We start from the raw sequence: 12,587 nt of genomic DNA on the forward strand, positions 1-12,587 counted from the left end.
TCCATCTTTTTTTTGTTTATTCTGCAAAGCAATATGCACATCTTACAAACACAAAATTAATCTAGGAGAGAAATGTCATTTCCAAATCAGCTATTAACCATCATGCAACAAGACAAGTGAAATGTAAGAACACAACAAACCAAAACAAACAAGCCATCTTAACCCTACAATCACCTGCAGAGGGTTGAAAACCAAGGCTCAGATTTTCTATGTAATGCCAAAGAAAAACACAAAAGGAAAAATGTCAGCTTTCTAAGAACAAGAAAACACGTACAAATAGAATCAAAACTGATTCAAGTCATAGTTAAAAAGAAAAAGAAAACAATAACAACCAAAAAAAGGAAAGATCAATATGATCTGAACTTTAATATTAAAGTTTTTACTCTTCTGTTTGGCTGCATTTAACTTTTGCATGTTGTGCCTAGGAACAATCCAACATCCCTCAGCAGTGCAGCATGTCGGCCTGCCCGATGCCCTCATCTCTCTGCTGCAATACAGGGTGCAAAGGGATGAACTAAGGCCAAAAAAACAAAATCAACTCTCAAAAAACATTTTTCCCTTTTCCACTTGTGGGTTGCAATCTTATTGTTTCTCAGTACTTCAGTATAGTGGGTGTTAAGTTGCAAGAGCAGGCTCCTCTAACCACCAAATAGCAAGATATCAGATCAAAGCCAATACTTCTGTTTACTCCCAATTTTTCCTCCTTTGTGGGATTTCCCCCAAATTCCAGTTTGGACATGTGGAGATCTGAATTTTCAGTTTGCTAAAACAGAAAGGCCTCAGCTTTGCTTTGTTTTTTTTTTTTAAAGGACTCACACATCATGTCAGGTGATTTCTTGGCATTTCCAGAATTGGTAACGCCACCACAACCCATTTCCCATTCCTACCTTTGGTCCCCAGACCCATCCAGCCACCCTCATAGGCAACTCCAGAAGTCAGTATCACTGCAGAAGGCTGGGAGGTGGGGAGTGTCAATTAGGAACAGCTCAGAGAGTTCTCATGAGAAGCTGTATATCTGTTTTGACATCAATTTGTTTCAGAGAAGCTACATTAGCCAATAGCAGCATCAGGAGAAAACTGTAAGCTTCACTTTTGTCCCTAAACTTGCAACTATGTCATCTCTAAAGCTCTGCCTTAACATCCCTGGAGAAAAGCACATGTTAGTTAACATCACTTAACTGAAATTCTGTAAAGGAACATGTTCTGAAGTGTTGACTATTTTGCTTCAAACACTGTGAAGACTTGTGAGCTCACTGAAGTCCCACACACACAAACCAGCAGAGTGCCACTCAAGAGGGTCTGTAGGCAATAAACTGAGAATCTTATGCCAGCATAATTGAGACTGTGAGATTTGTAACTTGAGTTTCTTTTTTTTGTGGAGTTTATAGCAAAAGGAGGAGGAAAAAAGAAACCAGCTGATGTGTGTGTATGTATGCAGACCTACAGTGGTACTACCTGACAAGAAAGCTGAAAGACAAGATGAAAGGTCAGTTAAGGCAACCAGTGAGATTTTAAAAGCAGTGGTGCAAATGGCTGCAGGAAACTCCTGACTCCTGAAAATTAAGGAGGCAACTCAAGGAGAAGCTAGAAACAGCAAAAGCCAGAATGGGGAAGGGAGAGATGCACAGAATAAAATCTCTGACTGAAGAACAGAGAACAATGTGTGTTTTACTGTGAGGTTTCTCTGCCCTTAATCACCACAGCCCTAGTCCTCTCCTTGTCATTTCCCCCCATGTGGGCAGCATTACATGGAACCAGGACAAAGCCAAGAACAGTGTCACTTTTAGCTGCCCTTCATGGAGAGTCTCAAAGTGAAGCTCTACATCGGGCTATGGGATTTCTTTTCCTTTCATTATTTGCACTTGCCCAGGGCTGTGCAGAGCACCAACAGACAGCAAATACAACACATCTTTTTATTAAGTTTCACTTTCTATCAAAAACCAGAACTTCCCCAAAAGTGCTCTGCAGCAGAGATGCACAATCCTGGTTTGAAGGCTGTGGATGGGAGGCCAAGTGGAAATCTTCCAGACAGTCTCTATGCTGACTGATTCTCTGGCATTTCAGCAAGCCAAATGAAAACAAAAAACCATTAAAAAAAAAAGAAATCAAACTTAGAACTTTTCAGTAAGAAACACTTTAAAATGGGACTTCACTTTTGGTTTTTTACTATGAATAAAAGCACAAGTTTGTCCTAAATACAGCACTATTAAAATGTGAATATGTATTTCTTCTCTTTTTTTCTTCTTAGAAAAAAAAATAGAATCTAAAATGTTGATATCTTTTCTTGCAAGCAAGGAGCAAATGGAAGAAAGTATTAGGCCACACAAATACACATTTAATTCATGTAGTAGATTGGTGGCTTTGGAAATGTAGTATTATATCAAAGGTGCATACTGTTTCAAACACACTGTACATACCATTGGGCCAAAACCAGAGATCTGTTCGGTTTGTTTGAGACACTTTGCAAAGGCATCTCAACCTGCCCAGATGCAGCTAGACAAAAAATATCTTGCTCTGACTATATGTAGCCGTATCACTAAACATATCTACACAAACATTCTGCTATGTCCACAGGTAAAGACTGAAACTTTCTGGCCACACTCCAAGGAGGAACAAGTGCATCCTCTGACCTATTCGGAATATACTTTTATAAATATGTACAAATCAATTACAGGCACTTGAAATGTCTTTGGTTGGAATAAACCAACATTGCAAGATAATGTATTCACAGAGTGTTAGACCCATTCTGGGTTCAGCAGGCAATGATTACGGTTCTCAGTCATTCTCGGTAAGAGGAGAGGATAGATTATGCTTCTGACAAAGCAACCTGAACAAAAAGAAAGAGAAAACATCTAATTAAAAGTTAAATTCTTAATCCCATAAGAGTGATTTTACTTATCTCCATGCAGCTGCAATGTCTGTCCTTGCCTTTTCAAAGACCCTTGAAAAGTCTAACTTGGAAAAGAAATCAAGGTTAAGTCTGAAGTCTGTATTTTGCATTATCAAACAAAAAAACCCCAAACCACTCCCAAAAAAACTCAAACAAATCCACACCACAAAAACCCAAAGAAACACAAAACCAGCTCATACTGCAAAGTATCATTAAGATCAAAAAAGTGCCATACATTGATGGCATTTGTATTTAATATTTCCAGCAACGTGCAGGTCTCCAGTGAGTACAGAATAACGACTGCTTCAGTAGCTTTGGCATTGGTTTAATTTCATTCTGATTAACCACCTTTAGAATTACCTGTCATGTTTTACTCAAAGTTTTCAGTCTGGTGTGATAAAAAGATCACTACTCAATGTCACCTGTTCAATGCTTCATACAGAACAGCATGATAACGTTGAAAGAGCTGCGTTACAGCACAGACAGGTCTGCAGTGATCCACTTCTGCAGGAGAGAAAGCTAATTCTAAGGGCCTACAAAGATGTAGATGTATATTATAGCACCCATCTGTACTGTCCACAACGAAACATCCACGTCTCTTTGAAAAGAGATTAAATCTAAATCTCCAGGAGGTAAAAGTACAGTCATTACTATGTAAAAAACCAGGTTTTCTGTATTTTCTTACCACAGTAAATATTTTGTTGTTACACAGACTCACCTTTTCAGAGCAGAATTCTGGGTTGCTTTGCCTCAGTTTGCTTGGTCTGCCTTTAATAACTGCATAGCAGAACATTGTAATCACCATCACAAAAAGGAAGTAACTGGTATGCATGAGATGCAGGTTTATTAGAGAGCGATCATCCTGCACAGAGAATTAAAACCATTTACTGACAATGCACTAATAGCTGGCATTTTATATTAAAGCAATCATTATCAGATCAGCCCAGAAATTACTTCATATATCAACTTTCTCCCCTTCATGCAGCTGGCATAGTAATGAAAATGATTCCTAATTGTGGCACAAAGAGACAGAACACTCTTTCACATTACGAATCTCTACTACAGATCCCTCTTCATTTACTGGCAATGTCTTTTGTCAAATGTTTAATAGAAATGTTAGTGAAAGCTGTGAGGAGTTTACAAGACAATCCTCACAGCAACTATGGGTAAAATACACCCAAAACTGTCTCAGCCTTTGTACTACATAATAAACCACCACTGACTATTTTAGGACATGAACAGAATGCTGTTCACTTAAAACAGAGCCAAGCTTTTCTTCAACATAACATATAAAAACACCAGGGCACTTACATCTGGAACTATAACAGTTAGCTTGGGATTCAAAGCATGATACACTTTTCCAATTGCCCCTTTGTAACACCAGAAAGGGTTATAATCTTGTGCATATTTTGTATTAGAGTCCCTTGCTGTGGTAAAGATCTTGTACCACAGTGTAGCGTTGCTGTATGTCTCAGGAACACAATGTGGTGGCTGACTGCAGAAAAAGCAGAAATAATTAGCACCCCAATTGCCACTCTCCATGTTCAGCAGGGCTGTTTTTTAGAACTGAGTCAAACCTAGTCTTCTCAACAGCAGCATAAAACAGAGTTTCATTTTGGACCTTCCAAAGCAACAGTAAAAACCAAAGCTTAAGCAAAAGGGTGAATAAAAACACATACAACTCCTATGCTAAGATTAGAATTTAACTGCATGTTGTTTCAGTAAGTCAACATCCCACACCTTAATTAGAAAAACACTGGTTTTCTTAAGGCTTCACAGAGTCAATCTGTCTGGTAGTTCTCCAAGGTATGTTGAACAGTGCCAGAGAGACAAGGCAGGCAAAAGGAAACTACTTTGACACAAGGTCTGAACCTATTGGGGTATGGTAGCAAAGCACGATTCGCTGCTCTCTCTATGGTGATCTCCCAGCAGTGAAGAGACTAAGAACCGAGACTAAGAACTCTAGTGTCAAGCCTTAGCTCTCACAGGAGGGAGTGAAACTAAACTCCAGAGTATCTTGCCTCAATAGGAACAAAATAATCCATGGATATTTAAGTTTAAACCAAGAGGCAGGTCAGGGCTATAGTTCAAAGCATCCACTGAAAAACTGAGTGTTGCTAAAAGACAGCAAAAGATTCAAGACAGGGTTTTTACTGGGGAGGAAGAAGAGTGGGTACATAACTCCACAGTCAAGAAGAACAAGCATCAGGAAGTAACAACCTCAGGGATGAACAACCTGAGGAGTTAACCATCCTGTAACCAGCCTGTGAAGGAGTGTTTTAAACACACTTACACTGTGACAGGAAATACATTGCTGGCTGCTGTCACGGTCATGCAGGTTGTGAACACGACCTGCTCGCAGTGGCCATGAAGAACGCAGTCATCCGAATTCCAGGCAGCTGGCAGGGTGAATGTAATATTTATCTCCTCATGGGATTCTCTGCCTTTGAGAAAGAGAGAAGTAGAGCTGGATTTTGCTCACAAAAGTATCTGAGCAACAATCACTAGGATAAGGACAAACACGCACACAGCTAAGGCAGCAACTGTAACCCTGAACTTGTACCTTTGAAGTCATCCAGGATATTTAGTATCAACAAAGAGAGCAAAAAGAAAGCTGGAAACCAAACCAAAACTGGAAAACCCCAGCTGCTGGCCCTTATTATCTCTCTGGCCCTAGAAGAGGCAGGGTCATTAGGCTTCTTTCAGAAATTCAAAACTCACTATCTATAAGTGAATTCTGCCTGATAACAGAACTTTATTAGAAAAGTAAAAACCACAGCTCTTCAGCTTTTCTCCTCCCAAAGACTTTGTTCCACATTTGCTTTTTCTGAGGGTTACTTTTCAAACTGGAGATACCTGTGTACATAGAAAGGTGCCAGCAGATACTGCACTGCAGATGAAGTCATGTAGGTTAACTTCACGTGGATAAATTCATACTGAAAATAAACCCAGGCTACTGGAAATTGAATTTGCATTTGATAGCTCTTAAAGCAGCACCATAACAACGACATAAAATACAGCAATACAGATTTACAGCTATGGCAGATGCCTCTTCACAGGTCTCTGAGGTTGGAGACACCTTCAGGCATTATTATAAGATGCAACTCTGACAAAAAAGTAAAACTCACTGAGGTTCTATTACCTATTTCTCCTCATTTTCTACAATCTCTTGTCCAAAGTTACTGTCAGTCCAGTCTCACAGCAGATCAGTCCTTCACATCACACAAACTGCTTATGAAATTGTCTTCTTTGTTATTGTTTGCAATATTAAAGCTGGAGTTAAATATTTAATATTAAACCCTGTTTTGATTTCTTAGACAACATTCTACTTGACCTGCAATGTACATTAACACCTCTAAAATCTGAGCTCAAGGCTTGCAAAACATACCAAGATAGAACTGAAGGTTGTCCCTGTGGAAGCTTTTGCTGCTTGGAATTTTGTTGGCTGAAAAATTAAACTTCCATTGTCATTAGGTTAATCATTTAAAACCACAAAGCCTAATATTGGCAAAGTTGCAGGTTCTTTTCCATCCTGCATGCAGGGCAAAATTTCTTCTAGCAAGTAAGTGAAGGGCTATATACAGGAACACCCTGGAAACACAGATATGTTCTAAGCAGAAGATTTCTCTCACCAATACTAAGCTGGTGATTTTTTAATTTGAGGATACAGTTATTCAAATTTATAAAGGTCTTGCATACCTGAGAGTCCAATTTGGTGTCCAAAAATGGTGGAACTTAGATGGGTGACGTTGCGAGAATATCCACCGAAAGGTCGGAGGGGATCCAGCGTCAACGTGATTGAGACAGAGATGTTGATGGGACCAGAGTCCTCAAGGGTCTGGGGAGACTGGGTAGAAGATCTCGCCTGTCCACTAGTCACAGTACTTTCTGGAGTTGTGGTGTCATTGATGAGATGCTTTAAGGTTTCATTCTCAGATATACAGAAGTCCAAGTCATTAAACCTCAGGAGGAAAGTATTCCAGTCCTTAAAATAAATGTGATTTCAACCAGATGAGCAAGTTAACTGTTGGCTGCCACTTCTCTGGAGCAGTGCAGACCTCGATAGGAACCACTCTGCCCACAGTTCCCAGACATTTAACAGAAATTACATGGCTCACCAAGCAAGCACAAATACCACCATGGCTAGCTCAACAACAGGGCAAGTTGTTTACCAAAGCTAGATGTCCCCAAATCCAGCCACTGCCCAACTACTGCTTGGCACAGCAGGGGAATATCCTCCTTTAGACTACAAAAGGAATATACCAACCTGGTCCCTTCTCCTTGTGTTCAGGGTGTAAGCAGTTTCTAGCAAGGTTTCCCTCAGTACAGAATAGTACTATTAGATAAGAAGTTTCACAAACAAGCTAGGTGACAAAGTTAGAAAGAGACTTCTACAGGAAACATCTGTGTCAGGTGATTCAGCCTCATCATTGAAATAAAACACCACTAGTCAAACATCCATGACAATAGCCTCCTTCCTTATTATAGAATCATAGAATGGTGGGGGTTGGAAGGGACCTCTAGAGCTCATTCAGCCCAACCCCCTGCTAAAGCAGTTTCCCTTTGGTCAGGTCACACAGGAACGTGTCCAGGCAGGTTTGGAAACCTCCCAAGAAGGAGCCTCCACACCCTCCCTGGGCAGCCTGAGCTGCTTCACCCTTACAGTAAAGTTCCTCCTTATGTCAGGTGGAACTCCTTGTATTCCAGCTTATGCTCATCACTCCTTGTCCTGTCACTAGATACCGCACAAAAGAGACTGTCCCCATCCTCCCGACATCCACCTTTTAAATACTTATAAATGTTGATGAGGTGCCCCCTAAACCTTCTCTTCTCCAGAATGAACAGCCCCAGGTCCCGCAGCCTTTCCTCATAAGGATGATGTTCCACTCCCCTGATCACCTTAGTAGTAGCCCTGCACTGGCCTCTCTCCAGCAGTTCCCTGTCCCTCTTGAGCTGGGGAGCCCAGAACTGGACACAGGACTCCAGATGAGGCCTCAGCAGGGCAGGAGTGGGGGAGCAGAACCTCCCTCACCCTGTTGCCCACAACTTCTTCATACATCCCAGAATGCTACTGGCCTTCTTGGGCACATTGCTGGCCATGTTTATGAAAGTAGAGGCGAGTACAAATGAAGACAATCTTCCATAAGACTCTGCATACTTCCATGAGAGGACTTTTAGGGGAAAGAAAAAACCCCTCATTAGCTTTGGGGCATGCTCTTCTTACTGTTTAGCTTGGGAATTTTTTGTACCTACCTCTGTCATTTCTGGTGACTTGATCTCCTTGATCTTGAAGAAATATCCCAGTGTCAGAAAAGCTATTGCCATAGCACTGACGCTGATCATAAAGACCACAAGTGGAGGTCGACTGCTGATGTAAACCTTCAGGTTCTCCAACACGTTTATGTTGAACATTATTCTGATTGTTCACCTGAAAACAAACAATATTACAACAGAGTGACCAGGCTGCATGTGTTACAGGGGAGGGGGAAGGTTGGTGGATTACATAAGACAGGAGCTTGACAACAAAAAAAATGGATTGATATAATAAAACAAGATTCAATTACATGACTCTGCTGTTCACTGAACACAGCCTCTGCATCTTCAATGAAGCACAAATCAAAACATGCTCAACATCACCTTCATGATGCCTGAAATTGCCAACTGGGAAAAGATTTTACAAAATGAAGATAACTTCTGGCACAGCCAAATATCATCAATAAGCAATAACCCCAGTTCTTTCCCCACACACTGATACACTTGAATTCCAGTAGTATCTGCATTCAAATTACACTGCAGGTGGAGTTGTAATGCAGCCCACAGATCAAACTTTGTCCATCCTTGTACATACTTTCAATAGCTTTTCAAAACTGCGGCTGAAGCTTGAGAAGATCTCCCTTCACCCTGTCCCCAGCTCTAAATCCCTCTGCCTTCAAAAGCAGGATCCAAAAAGCAATCTATGTCATTGTAGGCGTCTGCACCATGAATCCTGTGGTCAGAAACACCTAATGACTGCACGAGGGTGGAGGCTGGAAGAACCATTGCCAGAGTTTGTAAACAAAGAGAGGACTGTGCACATGCTGAGGAAATGCACTGAATCATGCATTTTTGTACAAAATGTAATATTTTGTCTAATACACCTTCTGAATTCTCTTTTCTTTTGCAGAGCAGAAAAACCCAAACTAAGTTTACTGTGTCAGCTTCCTCACCTCTAGTCACAACAAAAAGCAAACAGTCCAGTGTTCCAGGGCAGCCTTGCAGCATCTTCTCCTTGTCTAACCCAAAACCCTGGTTGAAAAGGTTTTTAACCCCAACTAAACTAGAAAGACAGTAACTGTTTCTAGAATGTGCTGCTTATTCTCCAAATTCATAGGAAAGGGCAGACTTCAGGACTAGTACCTAAAGAATTCAGCCCTGCAGTGGTTAATGTTGGAGCATTTAGACAGATCTGACAACATTTAATTAAGTCAGGGACTCTGCTCTCTGCAGGACTCTCACGAGAGGTGATAGGCTCTCACGAGAAGCACGCTTCATTTACAATCCAGAGGCTGCAGGGATGAAGTGGTAAATCTGAGGAGGGGAGAGGAAGGGAGCAAGGGAGAGAGTGGTCTTTGATCTGACCTATTGAGTTAAAGGCAGGCAAGAGAAGGGGAAAAAAAGAGCCTTTTTCAGAATCCACGATGTACAATGATCAAAACTTTTCTGTTCATACTCCATTTACTGGCAGAAATCCTTCTGCAAAACTATCCCACCGAGGAGAAAATTCAACCCCCTGAGAAGAGCCCAGAGATCCTGTGGCAATAACACAACACTGAGTTGTGCATGCTGACCTTCCCCATCTCCTCCCCACACACCTACTTGCTCTCCTCAGTGAAATCTCCAGAAACATTGCTCACTCCAGAGCACAACAGCACATCCTGGGTTTACTATTTTGTATCATCAACCAAGTTTTATCCACTCTGAGCAGGGAAGTCAGCAACTTTTAATCAGCTAGAACAAACAGGTGCTGCAAACAACTCTTTACAAAAATAGAGTGTGGCTGAGAGTGAAAAGCCCAGATGGAAAGAAGGAGAGGACAGAAAAGATGATGGTAAATGTGCCCCTTACCAGAATGTCTGTCTCTGTCCAAGATCATCTGTGCTATGGCCAAACAGGCCAGCAAAGGGGTCAGGAGAAGGCAAGAGAGAGGGAAAGAGAGAGCTGGTGTTGGCAAGGACCATGCTGGGAATAGTCAGCACTTCTGCACCTTCTTGCCACGGGCAGCACATTTCTTAAATGAGCCCTAGTTAAAAATCCCAAACACTCCATCTAGAAACATAGGACACATATATTGAGATAGAAAAAGACCAACAGATAAACCAAAAGCAGAGCTGTATTGGATGTTCCCTTCTGAATTTCCTTTTGAAAACAACACCACAGACTCAGGCTTTATTACAGCACTTAATCACAGCTGAACATCCCCCACAGCACCTACAGCACTGGGAGCCCTTTTGAAAGGGGCTTCCGACAGCTCCATGAGTGTGTTTGTTTACCATGGGATGTAAAAATCAGCCATAAAACTGGATGTGCTGAAAAGCAAACCTATAAAAATATTTGGGCTAATATTATTTTTACATAAGAGATCGTCAGCTTTTAAGTGCCAGTTGCTTAATATGCTCCCATAACTCAGCAGCTTTCAGAGCAATTAGAAAATGCTATAAGCTGCAATTTTCAAGGCATAATGTGCCTTTTGAGCATTTGAGAGAGAAATGGGAACAACTGTGGATTTCAATACTAGAGCTGACATGAAAACAGCAATTGGACACGATGACTGCAAACCAGAACCAAGAGGAATGTTTCCATGCTCCTGCCTGAAGACCTACTGATTGTTTATGAAATAAAGTGCTTAAAAAACACTAATTAACAAACAATTTGTGAAATACATCAGTGCATATATATATATATAAAGTATAATCCCAGTTGATTCTAGGGGTTTGGTTAATGGTCCCCACACTTCAACTCCTCCTTTCTGTTTGGACCTGAGGTAAGCTAAAGAATATACATTTAACTTATTTCTTTTTCACAAAGTTAAAAAAACCCACCCCAAACTGCATGCTGTTACCTCCTGGTAGGTCAGGAAATCGAGATCAAATTGCACTTTTTAGCTCAATAAATAATTTAGAAAGCAGCTCTGATAACTGCTGCCTGCTTCTCTCCACTCCAGCTAAGCCTTTTAATACCTTTGCAATAAAAGTCTCCACAGTCGGCCAAACAAGCAGCTCAAGTGCAAAGGGAAGAATGAAAACTGCCAGACTGGAGCATTGGCCACCAGCTCCCCAGGAATAGCTCGGTATTGAGATGTGCATGTACAGAGGAAACAGCATGTCCAGGCAGTTACAGGCAATGACACACTGAAGAGGCACTGGAGAGATGCTGCACTCTTACATCAGGCCCTGGAAATACTGTTGTACAGTTAGAGATAAAAATGGTAATGTATAGAAATAGCCATCAGTTAGTCACAGTCCCAGGCAAACACAGAACTGAGGAGTCATCTAAAAAGCAAGGAAAGCATCACTTATTCTACAGTTTAGTGAGTCTTCCTCCAGTACAGCTCCAGACAACATCCAGAAACCTCAAAGAAGTAACATACAAATAAGGAGGAACTTAACTTATAAAAGAATGTAGAAAAGGTAACTTCTGAAGCAGACCTCTGAGTTTGTCAAGAAGATGCAAATAAGGGAAAAAAAAAACCCCTCAAAGTTTATTGCAAACAACAAAAAGTCAATGAAATGAGTCATAGCAGAAGTATCAGATTCCCACTCTCAGGGCTTAATATCAAAGGAACTGAAGTCCTAACAGCAATAAAAACCATTTTGTGCTGTACTAAAGCAGGTATTAAAAGTAAAATTGCAGTTGCTAAAAGGAAAACAAAAAAAACCAAACATGAATTTTAAAGAGAGTAAAGTAAACATCTGACAATTTTTCCACGTATCTTGCCATAATGGCAACTACCATCTCTCCCCCAGAACACTTGAAAATCGTGTCATTTCCTTACAGATATTTCCCCTTCTCAATGTGGAGGTAAGACAGCCACTACAAAAGAGAAAAGCATAAAAACCACACCAATGAAACATCCCAAGGAAGAAAATGATGAGGTAGGTGTTTGAGGACAACACACAGAGATTAGCACCTTTTCTAAGGCTGAACATCTTACTGCACACATCTGCCATTTCATCTGAACTGTGCAGTCCAGTTTAACAAACAGTTCTGTTCTCAAAGATGCCTCATTACCAGCAGTGCAAAAGGGATTAGGAAACAGGTCACATCAGGGTTAACCACTGCCAGAAAAACCACTCACAAACACGAATCAACCAAACTGTGATTCTCCTCCCAAACCATCCATAAATAACATGCACCAAAGGAATGGTGTTGATCTCAAAATCAAGTGCCTCATTTAAGAAGAGAAAACAGTAGGTACCAAGAAAATCTCTTTCCTTCAGTTTTCTTCTCAAACCAAACTTGATGTCTAACACTTACAACACTAAAACAGTAAAGCAAGCCAGATCACAGCTGTGTTCACTCTGAAGCTGCCTCTTGAAGGTCAAAATATTCAAAAAGGCCTGACCAAGCTTTATAAGACTAATTCATTAAGCATGTCTATATCTAATCTAATATCACCAGCCTATCAAACAGAAGTGGCATAAGTAACCTCAGCTGATCT

The 12,587-nt window shown here is 40.9% G+C and overlaps 1 protein-coding gene across 3 annotated transcripts in view; it reads right to left on the minus strand.

The window, feature by feature from the left end:
* The window catches only part of TMEM248 (transmembrane protein 248), a 17,489-nt gene continuing 4,902 nt past the window's right edge, over positions 1–12,587 (minus strand). For 2 of the 3 annotated variants that reach the window (XM_062012554.1, XM_062012556.1), the window contains exons 2-7: positions 8,144–8,318; positions 6,590–6,875; positions 5,184–5,334; positions 4,202–4,385; positions 3,609–3,752; positions 1–2,827 (exon numbers count right to left, since the gene is read on the minus strand). In XM_062012554.1, the coding sequence (XP_061868538.1) occupies positions 2,807–2,827; positions 3,609–3,752; positions 4,202–4,385; positions 5,184–5,334; positions 6,590–6,875; positions 8,144–8,302 (945 nt within the window). In that variant the 5' untranslated portion in view covers positions 8,303–8,318 and the 3' untranslated portion in view covers positions 1–2,806. Of the gene's footprint in view, positions 2,828–3,608; positions 3,753–4,201; positions 4,386–5,183; positions 5,335–6,589; positions 6,876–8,143; positions 8,319–8,454; positions 8,552–12,587 lie in introns of all 3 variants that reach the window. The other variant, XM_062012555.1, reaches the window with a different exon arrangement.

Source organism: Colius striatus, chromosome 20 (genome assembly GCF_028858725.1).
Source record: "Colius striatus isolate bColStr4 chromosome 20, bColStr4.1.hap1, whole genome shotgun sequence".
Classification (NCBI taxonomy): Eukaryota; Metazoa; Chordata; class Aves; order Coliiformes; family Coliidae; genus Colius; species Colius striatus.